General features: G+C 30.3%; 1 protein-coding gene across 1 annotated transcript; it reads right to left on the reverse strand.

Annotated features, from left to right (window-relative positions):
- Window positions 1–232: 232 nt before the first annotated feature.
- On the reverse strand, window positions 233–2,124 carry LOC103494290 (transcription factor MYB36-like). The gene is made up of 3 exons (XM_008455413.3): window positions 1,925–2,124; window positions 1,697–1,826; window positions 233–1,257 (listed from the first exon to the last, which is right to left on the reverse strand). Exons 1-3 carry the CDS (start codon window positions 2,058–2,060, stop codon window positions 468–470), a joined length of 1,056 nt encoding a protein of 351 aa, XP_008453635.1. The 5' UTR covers window positions 2,061–2,124; the 3' UTR covers window positions 233–467.
- Between the last annotated feature and the right edge of the window lie 10,682 nt (window positions 2,125–12,806).

Genomic DNA, 12,806 nt, shown 5'->3' on the forward strand with positions numbered 1-12,806 from the left:
ATCAAATAGGAAAAGCAGTATTTAGTGAAAAATCTAACTGAATTGTGTAAATCTTGAGACATGTTACCTGATAACTAAATTAGAACAAAATTTAAATTTCAAAAACTAAAAATTAAAACAAAAATCTAATTAAAAGTGTAACTTTTAAAACATAAGAGTTAAATAGAAATTAACTAAAGATTTAGAGAGAGAATAAAATATTTTCCCTAAAAAAAGTCAAAACAAAAAAAAATACACAGCCCAAAAAGCAATAAGATAAGTACATTGGGATTTTAATCCATCAAGATCGTCGTCCAAGGTGAAGATTCGGAATTAAACTTGATTATTCACACAAATATACAAAGCTTGAGGACACAGATTCTTAATAAGTTTACAGCATTACAGACGAATCCATCTTATGAGCAACACAAATCCAAAACAGCCTCCTTTGTCTACACATAAAAAGGTAATATATATATAATCCTCCCCTAAAGATTATACCCTAACTCAAAATCTTGAAACATCAATTCCGATTGAAGAACAGAACTAGAATCCCAAGAATTAGAGGATGATGCAGCTGATCTCATATCATGCTCATTATTCTGACCCCACCAAATCAAACTATTCTTAGAACACCCACCCACTTCCTTAAACCAATCAAATTCAGCCACTTGTTCATCACTTTGTGCCATGAAACCCTCACCTTTGTTATGATCCTCAAGAAATCCATCCACCACTTGCATAAAGTTCGAAACTTGATGATGCCCAGATGATGATTCAACTTGATGATGATCTGAATTTTCTGGAATCTTGGAAGGAAGGGAAATAGAATTGGTGTTGGTTTGTTGGTGAATAAAGAAATCAGTTGCTGCCTTGGGTGGTTGGGATTGTAATAATTGAGTATTAGTAGTAGTTGATTGGAGATCATTAGGGTTAAGAAAATGAGGGTTTTGGGTATTATTGTTGAGAGATTGGAGGGTTTGCACAATTTTTTCTTGCATGGGATGGAGTTTGGGCCATAGCTGAGGGTGTGAGTAAAAAGAGAATGGGTTTTGAAAGCCTTGAAGTTGCATATGAAGTTGAAGCCTTTCTAAGGCTGAGTTACTCAAAACCTCTTTTGGGTCGTCATTATTACTGCTCGATGAAGATGAATTAATGCCATTATTGCTATGTGATTGTTTGCGTTTACCAAGTAATTTTTTTTTCAGCCTTGTATTCCAGTAGTTTTTTATGTCATTATCTGTTCTTCCAGGCAGCTGAGCAGCAATTACAGACCACCTAAAAAGACCACATAGAATTCCAAGACAATCAACCTCTGACAAAAGGAAACAACCAAAAAGACATCCAAAAAAAAACCCTAAAACTACCTACATCTTGCGCTACATACATCTTTTACAACTTAATTACTCCAAGTCTCCAATCACACAATATAAAAAACTAAAAAACGTTGTAGAAAATAGAGAAAAAATTGTTCTGTGACAAAACTGCAAAAAGATTTGGGCAGTCTAATATTCAACGTGTGAGAGATTGGAACCCACTCTTGAAGGGAATCAAAGGACAAAGGAAAAGGACAAGAGACCAATTCAGATTCTAGTAACATGGCTACTAAAACAAACACTCCTAAGACCAATTTCCAAAGTTTAAGATGGAAGGTATTGGAAAGTTGTGCTTAATTAGACAAGTATGTATGGGAAAAAAAATAAAAAAGAAAGAAAACCTGCTGCCAATGCTTATATAGAGATTACAAATGATGTTGTCCTCTTCCTCAGAGAATCCACCATGTTTGATATTAGGTCTCAGATAATTCAACCATCTCAATCTGCAACTTTTTCCACATCTCTTCAGCCCTTCATTTATCAACCAAAAAACAAATATATCTTTTTTAGAACCCTTCAGAGATGTAAACTTTTGAGAAAAAGAGAGATTTATAATTATATGCATATACCAATTTTTTGAGGAAGAGCAATCCAATTGCCTCCAGTTCCATGCTCTTCAATATAAGCTTTAAGCCTTGCATCTTCTTCAGGTGACCATGGTCCTTTCTTAACATTAGCTTTATCACAACAGGGAGCTCTACCCATCTCTTCAATTTTATCTTCAAATAATTCAATCTCTTGTTAGGGTTGGGTTTTTTGTTTTGAAAGAAAGTGGAGGAAGAAGACCATGGCTTTATAGGTTGAAAAAGTGGGGAAAAATCTGTTTGATATATCCATTTGTTTATTTGTGATTTTGGTAGGATTAAAAGAAAAAAAAAAAAAAAGAAAAAGAAAAAAGTCTTCACTCTCAACCTCTCCCCTTTACAACCTCTATATGAATTGTGGAGTAATTAGTCTCTCTCTTACTTTTTGGATTAGTTCGGTCATGGCTATGTTTAACAATTGATCAAGCCACACAACACAAATTAATTTTAAAACTTTCTCTTTGCTTAATTTAATTTGTATTTTTAGTATATGTTAATAACAATATTAATGCACTTTTGATTTTTCAAATCAATTAATTTAATGATATAGGGAAGGGTGAATGTAATAGAAGCTCCTTCATATCCTGTCCATTTGTCTTCATTGTCTTCGAAAATGTTCCATCATAAATTATATGTTTGAACTATGATATATTTTAAAAACAATAATTTATATTTATTTTTTAACTATAATATATTTGAAAATAATAATTTATATTTCTCTTATTTTAACTTTGAGTGCATAATAATGGGAATATTATGATTAAAGTTTGAAGGAAAAAACTCATAATTGTTCACATTGCATGGCATGGCCAGCTATATATATATATATATATATATATATATATATATATATATATATTAAGTTCTATGTTGCTAGATTGCTGCATGATCAAAAGTCTGTCAAGTTAAGGTCATTTCGCTTTGTATATTTCTTCAAATAAAAAAAACGCAGTTGGACTTCTTTGGAAGGACCTTTCTGGAGCAGCCTATTTACATGCACTTTTTATTGGAATGGTTGGGAACTCAGTGATTACAAAGCTGTTATATTTGAAAATAAGTAGTAGTTTTAATAAGTGATCTCGAGTGTTAACGCATCCTCATCAATGCCACTAGTGAGACTAGGAAAAAAGATCGAACTCATTTTAATTAACTAATTAACAAGTTTTTATTCTAGTAAAAAGCTTTAGAGTGTTTGTGATTGAAATTGAAAATTCTTTTAGGATTTTTTTTGCTCAAGTCTTGTACATGTTTTTTATTTTTATTTTCCTCACATCTTCTAAATTTATGTATAAAAGTGAGAGAGTTTCTCACTACATAGTCTTTGATCACATTTTGGCCACTAGTTTTATTTTTAAAAGAAGTGATATGTTTTTAATGTAATAAGGAGTGAAAAAGTGCGATAAGGAACGAAATATTATCAAATTTCTTGTCATGCCAATTACTACTAAACTAAAAAATAATATGAAAAAGTTTAAAAAACAAATTATGAAAGATATTATGTTCCCAAACCTTCTTCCTAAACTTCAATTAAACTCCTACGTTAGACGCAATGGTATAACCCCACAATCTTAATTAACAACTATCTTATTATTATTAAATAATTATATAGTAGTTTCGTTTCCTTAATTCCTTACTGTTTAAAAAATCAAACCCTCTTTTTACTCCAACTCCAATTTCATTGGTCCACGTGTGTCTCACTAGGATATACCATTATTAAACATAATTGCAATTTGTCATTCAATTAGAGGGAGGAAGAAGAGTTACGGCAATTAATATTATTAGAAAAGCTTTGAGAGTGATGACGTTTCTCATTGACCTTTGTTTTTCCTTTAATTTCAAAAAATATTTTATTACATTTAATTTTTATATATGTCGATGACTTTTTGGAATTAAGAAATAAGGAACCACACCTATTGAGAAATTACAAGTAGAAAACAAACAAATTACTAAATAAAAAACTATTTTCTTTTTTCAATATTTTCTTTTTTTTTTAATAATTAAGTTAACCAATTTGAGTGAGATCTTTATGGAAAATTATAACATCCTTCTGCTTGTCTTTCTCTTCAATCACAGAATCTAATTGCAATTAAATGACTTTAACCTAATTTCTGTTTCATCACCCAATTAGGACCCAGCTAATTTCAACACTTTTGAGTTTTGAGTTTTTTCTTTTCAATTTTGAGTTATTGTTTATTATATATAAAAAGGAAACAAATTGCCTTTAGATAAGATAAGGATAAGTATGAGTACTACTCCTTATTCTTCAAACAAATTAAATAAAATAGAAAAATATATCAATTTATTTCTAAAAAGAGTCCATCAATTTTAAACCAAAACTTATTAAAAATAATTAAGGCAAATATATAAACATAGCAATTTAAACTCGGTATTAACTAAACTCTAAGTTATTTATATTTTAAGATATCTAGGAACGTCAATTATCTCAAGCTAATGGTGTGTCAATTTAATTTAGATATTTAGGATCTTTTTACATTGCTTTTTTATAATTATGTGTTATTTATTATTGTAACAAATAAACCCTTAAATGTCCGAGAATCAATTTAACTCTGATTCGTCTATTTTATAAAAGGGAAAAGACTTAGGTGCATATGAGGTTTTGACAAAAATTCTTCTTATTTATTTTTTGAAATGTTTATTGAATTTATTTTTATGCATGTGATGAGAGATTGTGTTGCATAAAGATTAGTGCATCTTTAAATATAAGCCCTTTTAAACAAAAGCCGAAATGTTTAAAGCTATGGAACTACAATTATAATTTGAAAACAAATTAGATTTGCTGCTCCATAAATATACTCGAGTATTGTTCTTTTATAAAACAGACATTCGAAGAATTCTACGCATGTTTAAGAATTAACATATCGATAATATTATAAAACAGTTGTAATAAAATGTCTAAATTGATTTATGAATATTTTAGAATTCAATTGACACAAATTATAAGTTTCACACGATATACAACAAAAATTGAAAAATAGATACAATCATTAGTCTAAAGTTTTAAAATTTAGAGATATAAATCAATAATATTGGTCTAAAATAAAATAAAGCAAAGTAAGAGAAACAAGAAGAAGAGAGAAACAAGAGATATAAAGTAATTGATGTGGAATATTTGGTGGCATTATTATAATCATATATCCTAACTTTTTAAATTCTTAAGTTGATAAAAGTTGACTAATCAGGCTTAGGTTATTTCATATCCCAAGTTCAAACATCCCACATCACAACAAATTAAATCAAATTTTGTTTTAGTTTCTATATATACTTATTTATGTTATTGCCCTACCAAAGTTACCAACCCCTTCTGTTTTGCTAATAATTATGCACTGTTTGGTATAATGCGTCATCAAAGCAAGGATAATTAAGAATTAAGAAAGCTGGGTTTTTCCTTGTTTAAAATATTATGGTCAACACGTCTAATCGTGATTTCAATGACTTTTAGATGTTCCCAAGATTAATTTTAAAGATAATCAATCCCTAAACAGTACTCATATTGTCAAACAAAGAGGGATTGTTTATTTACAAATTTATATATGTATGTCGTCCCGAAGCTTCTGTAGCAATTAAGGAGTTGTTGTGTTTGAATTAAACAAACAGTCAATATATTAGTTTTGGTGCATTATTAGGATCTTTTTTTTTTTTTTGTTCAAATACAATTATATATGTGTTGGCGGGAGAAAATGCATTCGTTATTATTGTCGTGGGCCTCTTCTAGGATTATTTGCCAACCTACTTCTTCTGTTTTGATCTTACTTTCCAAATTAGCATGCATGAGAATTTTTCGTATCGGTGTTGTGTCAAGTTTATCATTCTCCTGAATTAAGTTGGTTGCGCGTACAGATTAGTCGAGTATATATAAAAATACGATTAGATGTCTTCTAGGAGATTCTTTTCTAGAGTCGTCATCGATATAAATATTTATAATATCGATCCATATGAGATGCACATGTAGTTACTTAGCTTGCAACTTCAATGATGGTTGTGGTGCGTTGTATGTTGAGCATAACTGTATAGAATATCAACTCGAAACTCTAACTTTTCTCCTTCAACGTGCTTTGTTTTCTGATTTAGCACTTTCCCTTGACTTTAATCCATCCATGGGTTTTTGGACTTTACCTGGTATAACTCTTACGCGATGCATGTACACAAATATTGATTAGTTTTCATGTGTATAGAATATGATCAAGATTAATAATTTGTTAACTTTTAAACCTGACGTAATTAATTAAAAATTAAAGTAATATAATTATTAGACGATCCATGTAGTTTAAGATTAATTAAGTCTTTTGCTGTTTTAAAGTAAGGAAGGACTAACAATTGCCAACCATTTTTTCCTGTTTGATTTGATTATCTTCAAAATTCGTTAACCAACCTAAACACTAATTTGTATCCAGAGTTCAAATATTATAAATGTTGTTGCTGTTATTCATCCTTTTTATCGTGGTAAAGTAGTTTCAATTATTTGCTATTCACAACAATTTCTCTCCATTGAATGATTACATTTTCGTTCTAATTCGAAAGATATATTTTTTTTCTTTTGTAAAAGATTATAAACATTGTTTACCAAGTTCTCAGCAGAATCGATCACAATTGAAGTGTTTAATTGTTGTCACATATATGTGTATATATATATGTGTATATATGTATATATGTGTATCCATATATATATATGTATATATAGTTTTTTCCATACTAAAACTTGTTATTAACGATGAATTTATAATGTTTGGAAGGAATAGAACAATCAACTTGTACGATAGAAAAATTATCCTTGCACTTGTGCGATATTTGGCCACCGATAACACTGATTGAAGTCATATAATAGTTTAGAGGGAGAGGAAGTTAATTTGCTATATTTAATATTTCAAATAATTAATTTGACAAAGTCCATCCCTAACTTAACGATCTATTGTTACAAATGAACTGGAAAATAGTTGACTTAATAAACAAACACACTAGCTTGGTCATGACTAACAATCATATTGGTGATCGATCTCTGCATGTACTTGTAAGATATTTTTCTTTCCTGCTCGGCACTATGAATCCATCCTTATGAAGTCCACATAATTAGAGTCGCTCTATTGCCTTCTTAACTTTGGATGGTTAGATATATTATGTTAAATTTTCTTTCATCTAATCATCTAAGTTGTTGGATCAATTGATGATTTAAGATGGTATGTCAAAACATGCAATCTATGAAGGTCTTGTGTTTAAGTTCATGTATTGTTGTTTTCTTCACCCAATTAATATTTATTTTAATTGTTGGAATTTTCACCTATCAACTTAAGCTTTTGGATTCATGCATGGTTATGTAATATGTCATTTCCTTCCCATTTAATATCAATTTCAATCACTTATTGAATAACCTTTATCATATTTCGAGCTCATAAGTAAGGGAAGGGTTGAGTGAAAGTAAATCTAATTATATATCATTCAACAACTTTCGTGATTGACTCTAAAAACTGCATTTACTTCTTGTGTTGATCTTATGACCATATAAATTGATCTGTCTTCAGATTTCATGGTTGAGCCGATCGGCCATTATCTGACTTGAAGCTAAATAAAACACACTTCTTTGAATGAGTTATTTTATCATACTTAGTTAAATATTTCTTAACCCACCGCACTGTGTCACATGGAGTATATATACTTTATCTATTGAAGAATGAAAACAAAAAGAAAACAAGAAAGAGAAGTGTAGTATTAAGGGTAGTACACGTAGTAGCAGAGGTCGTTGAAGTGGGGGATTTGTTGTCACAGAGTTCGACCCTACGAATGTAGCCAAATGAACATATGAGAATTTTGGTAATATAGTCATTCATGATATCAACCTCTCTCTCTCCAACCTAAAGTCAACTCTTTTGAAAAATAACATTAAAACTGATATAATATATGCATGCATATTCTGATATATATCAAATATTGGGGGAGACTAGGAGTGGTTGGAATAATGATAATATATACATTGCATATTCTTTTTTATTTTATTTTATTTATCAACCAAAACCAACAATGGAGTAAATCAATTTGTATTTCTTTTAGTATTATCTTCACTATTATCAAGGATGTTATTTCCCTTAAATTGAGGTTAGAGAGATAATAATGTACCCTTCTAGCTAATTCCATTTTGCCCCTTGCACCGGTATCCACTTTTTCTTTTAAAGAAAGAAGTGATAACTCATTAAAAAATTAGTAGATAATGATGAAGGGTTAAACAACATAATTGAATATAACAATTATGTCTAAAACATTAGCAAGTATAATACAATACAAAATTATAAAAAGATTTTGAATTAGAAATTTTGGAACCAATTACAAATTGCCACGTTATTTATAATTGTATGTGGGATTAATTAAAAATCAGATAAACTGGACAATTCTAATGATGTCACATGTCTTTATTATAATAATTGGATCAAATTAATTATTTTGCATCAATTAAATATTATTACAACAATTCGATCAAAATAAGCTTAATTTAGTATGGTTGATGGCTCAGACCAGATCCAAGTCCATAAAAGCCCACCAGGGAAGTCTATAAATAGAGGAGTTCTCCTCATTTGTGGGGAGGAAATTTTTTGACTCCAACAAGTCAATTCTTAGATTGAAGGTCTAGAGAGAATTCTCTCCCCTCGAAGATTGAAGCTACTTTAAAGATACAAGCTTTCTTCCAAAACTCTAATTTCAAGAACATCACGTGCTTCGCTTTCTCAAATCAAGCGTTGTTGTAATTTATGTCATAAAACTCATACTTTGTTATTTCATTCAATAAAATTTATTATTGAATGCTATAATCTTAAAACCAATAAATTTAAGGTCCCGAAGTTATTTACTAGTTTGTCATATATACTTGAGCTTTATGTAAAGACATAAACATGGATTAAGTTCAAGTTAATAAGCCCAAATGGTCTATAGTGTATAAATAATGTTGGGCGCCTTATTCTAGATAAACACTATGGATGCGGCCCGCTTCGTAGTTAGTACAAACGATGTAATCCTGAATCGTTCATGTAGAGACATGAGAGTGGGGGCGTCCTATGTAAATGGTTTGCATAAGACTGGAACCACGAAGTAGTCACTTTTAGTTATAACACCGTAAACTATAAACTGACTATTTCATTTATGATGACCTTGGTAACTTGATCTTAATCATGAGCTAACTATGAACTTCTGTTCATTCGGTAGTATCCTTAGATCTGCATAGATGAGAGCAACTCAACATCGCTAGCTCGATAAGCCTCCCATTTCAGGGGTAAGACCGAGTGGATAGCTACGGACATAAGGTGCAAGATGGAATTCACTCCTACCCACTTCTGGGATAGTGTTCCCTTAAGGACTGAATCCAAGTCTTGAACAAGGGGCCCCACCTTCTCATTGGTCCAAGAAGGATTCTGGTTTATAGGTTGGACCTTAAACCAATTGTTCAATAGTGGATCAATGGGTCTTAAGGAGGAAGATGTAATCTCGGGGGTAAAACGGTATTTTGACCCAGCCAAGATTACGAACAACCTGTGAAGGATCGACTTACCCATTATGGTTATATCAGGTGGACAGAAATATATCTATAGTGAGGGGAGTGCAACTAAGAGTCTTTAGTGGAATGACTCTTTAGTTAATGAATGTTGATTAACTTTGGTCTAAAAGAGTTTAGCCAGTTAATCTCAGATCGTTGGAACCCATGATCTATAGGTCCATTGGGTTCCCCTACTAGCTCATATGGATTCAACTAAGAACAAGTATGTTGAAGTAATTCAAATTGTTCGAATTAAGAAAAGAGAGAGAAACTGACAAATATATTAGATATAAGTTGGTAAATATGAACTTTGAGCTTTATGTTTAAATATGATTTAAATAAATATGAATATAGATTCATATTTAAAAGCTTTAAATGTTTGGAAACGGTTAAAGTTGTAAAAGTCAACAAGTTGATTTTTAACTTTGAACTTTGACCGAATTTATATTCAAATATGATTTGAATTTTAGAGAAATGAATACGGATTCATACTCAGGAGGTTAGAATTAGTCAAGACGGGAAAATTAGTAAAAAGTCAAAAAGTTGACTTTTGACTAAGAAAAATCAAAGTTTGACTTTCCCTAAAGTTGGTCAAATGACCAAAATGCCCCGTTGGTTTATTATTCTATTAATTAACGGTCAATGGGAAATGTGGCAATTAATTGTGAATTTGATGCTACTAATCCCATTGGTAATTAATGGATTAATGAGGTGTTGAACTTATATGAAATAATATTGCATGTAGATTTCATATAAAATTTCTCATTACCGGATGAGAAAATGATGAACTTTTTGCTTTTGTAACACCTAAACGATCGACTCCTATCTCTCAAACTTTACTTCGCATAATCGAGTCCAACAACTCAGTTCTTGGTCCTGAGCATAGTAGGTCAGTTTGGTGGTTGTCCTTGCTCGTGATTTTCAGGAAGAGAAAAAGTTTTGGATCAAAGAAGAAGTTGAGAGCTACAAAGGTAAGTTCACCGTTTACCTTCCTCTCACTTCGTTTAGGTTTATCGCATGGTAGTTGCATGTTAGCTTTTAAATCGTTTAGATGCATATAGAGTAAAGCATGATCTTTAACTTCCGCTGCCGCATGGCTCTGCTTGGTTTTTGTTTTTTCATTAAGCGTAAGCATCCAGATGAGAGAGAATGCGTAAGCATTCGGACGAGAGAGAATCAGATGATCAAATTCTAGAGATCGAACTACATCGTACCAAATCAACATAAATACAACATCAACACAAGCTCAACTCCACAAATCAAATTTCTCTGGAAATCTCGTGTGAACAATGATTAAGTCTAAATTTAGCTTGTAGATCTATCGATGGTAAATTATAGTGAATACTGATAAGAGCCTATTGATGATAGAATTTTATTATTAATAACCCTTAATTATTAATAAAAAAAAGTATCATTTAATGTAATTAAAAAAAATGATAGTGGCAAATATATCCATTATATTCAAAATAACTAAATATATAGCAATATAAAAACAGTTGCAAATATAACAAAACCTATCGAAACCTATAAGTGATAGAGACCATAAAAGTCTATCGCTGATAAATTTTACTATATTTATAAATTTAAAATATGTTACTATATAAATAATTACCATTCCTAAAATGGATACCTTAAAGAATTTTCATATTTGGTTTATGCAAAAATAGTATAAGCCCATAGAGGGTCAACTGTTCCCTAGAGCCCGCATTGCGAACATTTTCTTTTTTCTTGGGCTAAAGGACAATAATTTCACGTATCCATCCATTTTGCGTCATGGGCAGTATAAGTTAGTATAAATTGGCTTGAAAAAGTGCATGCTTTGAAGTTCAAAACAAAACTACCACATTCTAGCTTGAAAACCAAACAAATTTGGGGATGCTAACGATATATTCTATGAACCATCACATTTTGTAACTACAGTTTATGTTTGGTTCTCTTTAATATTTGATGTTAAATAAAATTTAAACATTTTTCTAAAAAAATTTAGAAATCAAAAGTACAACAAATCAATATGATTGTATAATAGAACATAATTAAAATACAAGCAAAGCTCTTTCATTCAGTTAGGATTTTGTATGGACTATATTTGTTTAAGTGTGTTTTGGAGGTTTTCTCAAATTATGGCTTAGAAGATATCTTACTTGAAATATACTATGCATTATTCTCTCTAGTATGCTTTTTTTTTTTAATGGTTCGTCCAAGGTGAATGAGGATATTTTTAATCTTTTCTATTAGTTTTGCTATTTAAGACAAGAAGTTGTCTTCCTAAGGTTGCTGCTTTTGCTTGGTCGTGCTATTTTTAAACTTTTGATTTACATGGTAGTTGAATGTTGCAACTCCTATATCTTAAATTATATTATCATTGATCCTAAAGTTGTTTATCTAAATGATCATTGAAATTCTCTGAGAAGAAGATCGCCTCGATCTTAAGAGGAGCTTAATTAGATATCAACATTCAAGAATGGATTCTTAAATTTAGGAGGAGCCTAAGTTCTCTCAAAGAAGGTGTGTGTTCACAAAAAAGAAGAAAGATGACGTTGAGGTGAGAGAGTGTCAAACACTTACAGAAGAACTCATGTTCTATTGACAAAGTCTCACATATAGAAAGAGCCTAGGTAATTAAATAAGTTAGGTTTTACATGCATTATTATAATCACCATTATTTTACATAAATTGCTTAACTTTTTCATATTAGTGAATTTATCTCTCCCAGTGCTCCTCATACGTACGTGGTAATATCACCTAACTAGTTTGCCAAAACTTTGTGTGTACTTCTCTTGATCTATTGTTTGTATTTTACTTGATGTCTAAATGATTGCTAGGACATATTATTTAACATTTGTGTTATGTATAACGAAATCATCTTAAATTATGACTTTCAAATACAAATTACAAAATATTAATTAACTTTCTTGATCTTAGTTATCTACGTCTTGAATATGACTTGTGAGACTATCCATGTCTCTCAATCGAAGGATTATAAGATTATAGTAGTTTCAATCTTGGCTCCATTTTGATTGTAAACAAAATTATGAATATATATATATATATATATATATATATATCCTAAACTTTTAGAAAAATAAACACTCATAAGTTGGTGACATACATTCATGTACAGAAGTCCTATTGGATCTAAATCACAAAAAGAAAGAGAATGAGATCTATTTGATTATATTTACTACAAATTATGCAATCATGATAAAAGACCTATTGATATTGCTTACTTTCAAAACCATAAAGTCATTTTTATATATCTAGTGAATTAAATTATGGTAACCTAATAAAATAAAATGGTATATGGATTGAAACTCTATATACTTATATTCAAAATTT

The sequence above is a fragment of the Cucumis melo genome, chromosome 2 (genome assembly GCF_025177605.1).
Source record: "Cucumis melo cultivar AY chromosome 2, USDA_Cmelo_AY_1.0, whole genome shotgun sequence".
Taxonomy (NCBI): domain Eukaryota; kingdom Viridiplantae; phylum Streptophyta; class Magnoliopsida; order Cucurbitales; family Cucurbitaceae; genus Cucumis; species Cucumis melo.

Excerpts from the sequence above, each read along its gene's own strand:
- LOC103494290 (XM_008455413.3), bottom strand. The coding sequence starts at position 2,060 with ATGGGTAGAGCTCCCTGTTGTGATAAAGCTAATGTTAAGAAAGGACCA. Across the intron at positions 1,827-1,924 it reads TGCTCTTCCTCAAAAAATTG|GGCTGAAGAGATGTGGAAAA; the intron begins GTATATGCATAT and ends TGATAAATGAAG. Across the intron at positions 1,258-1,696 it reads TATATAAGCATTGGCAGCAG|GTGGTCTGTAATTGCTGCTC; the intron begins GTTTTCTTTCTT and ends TGGTCTTTTTAG.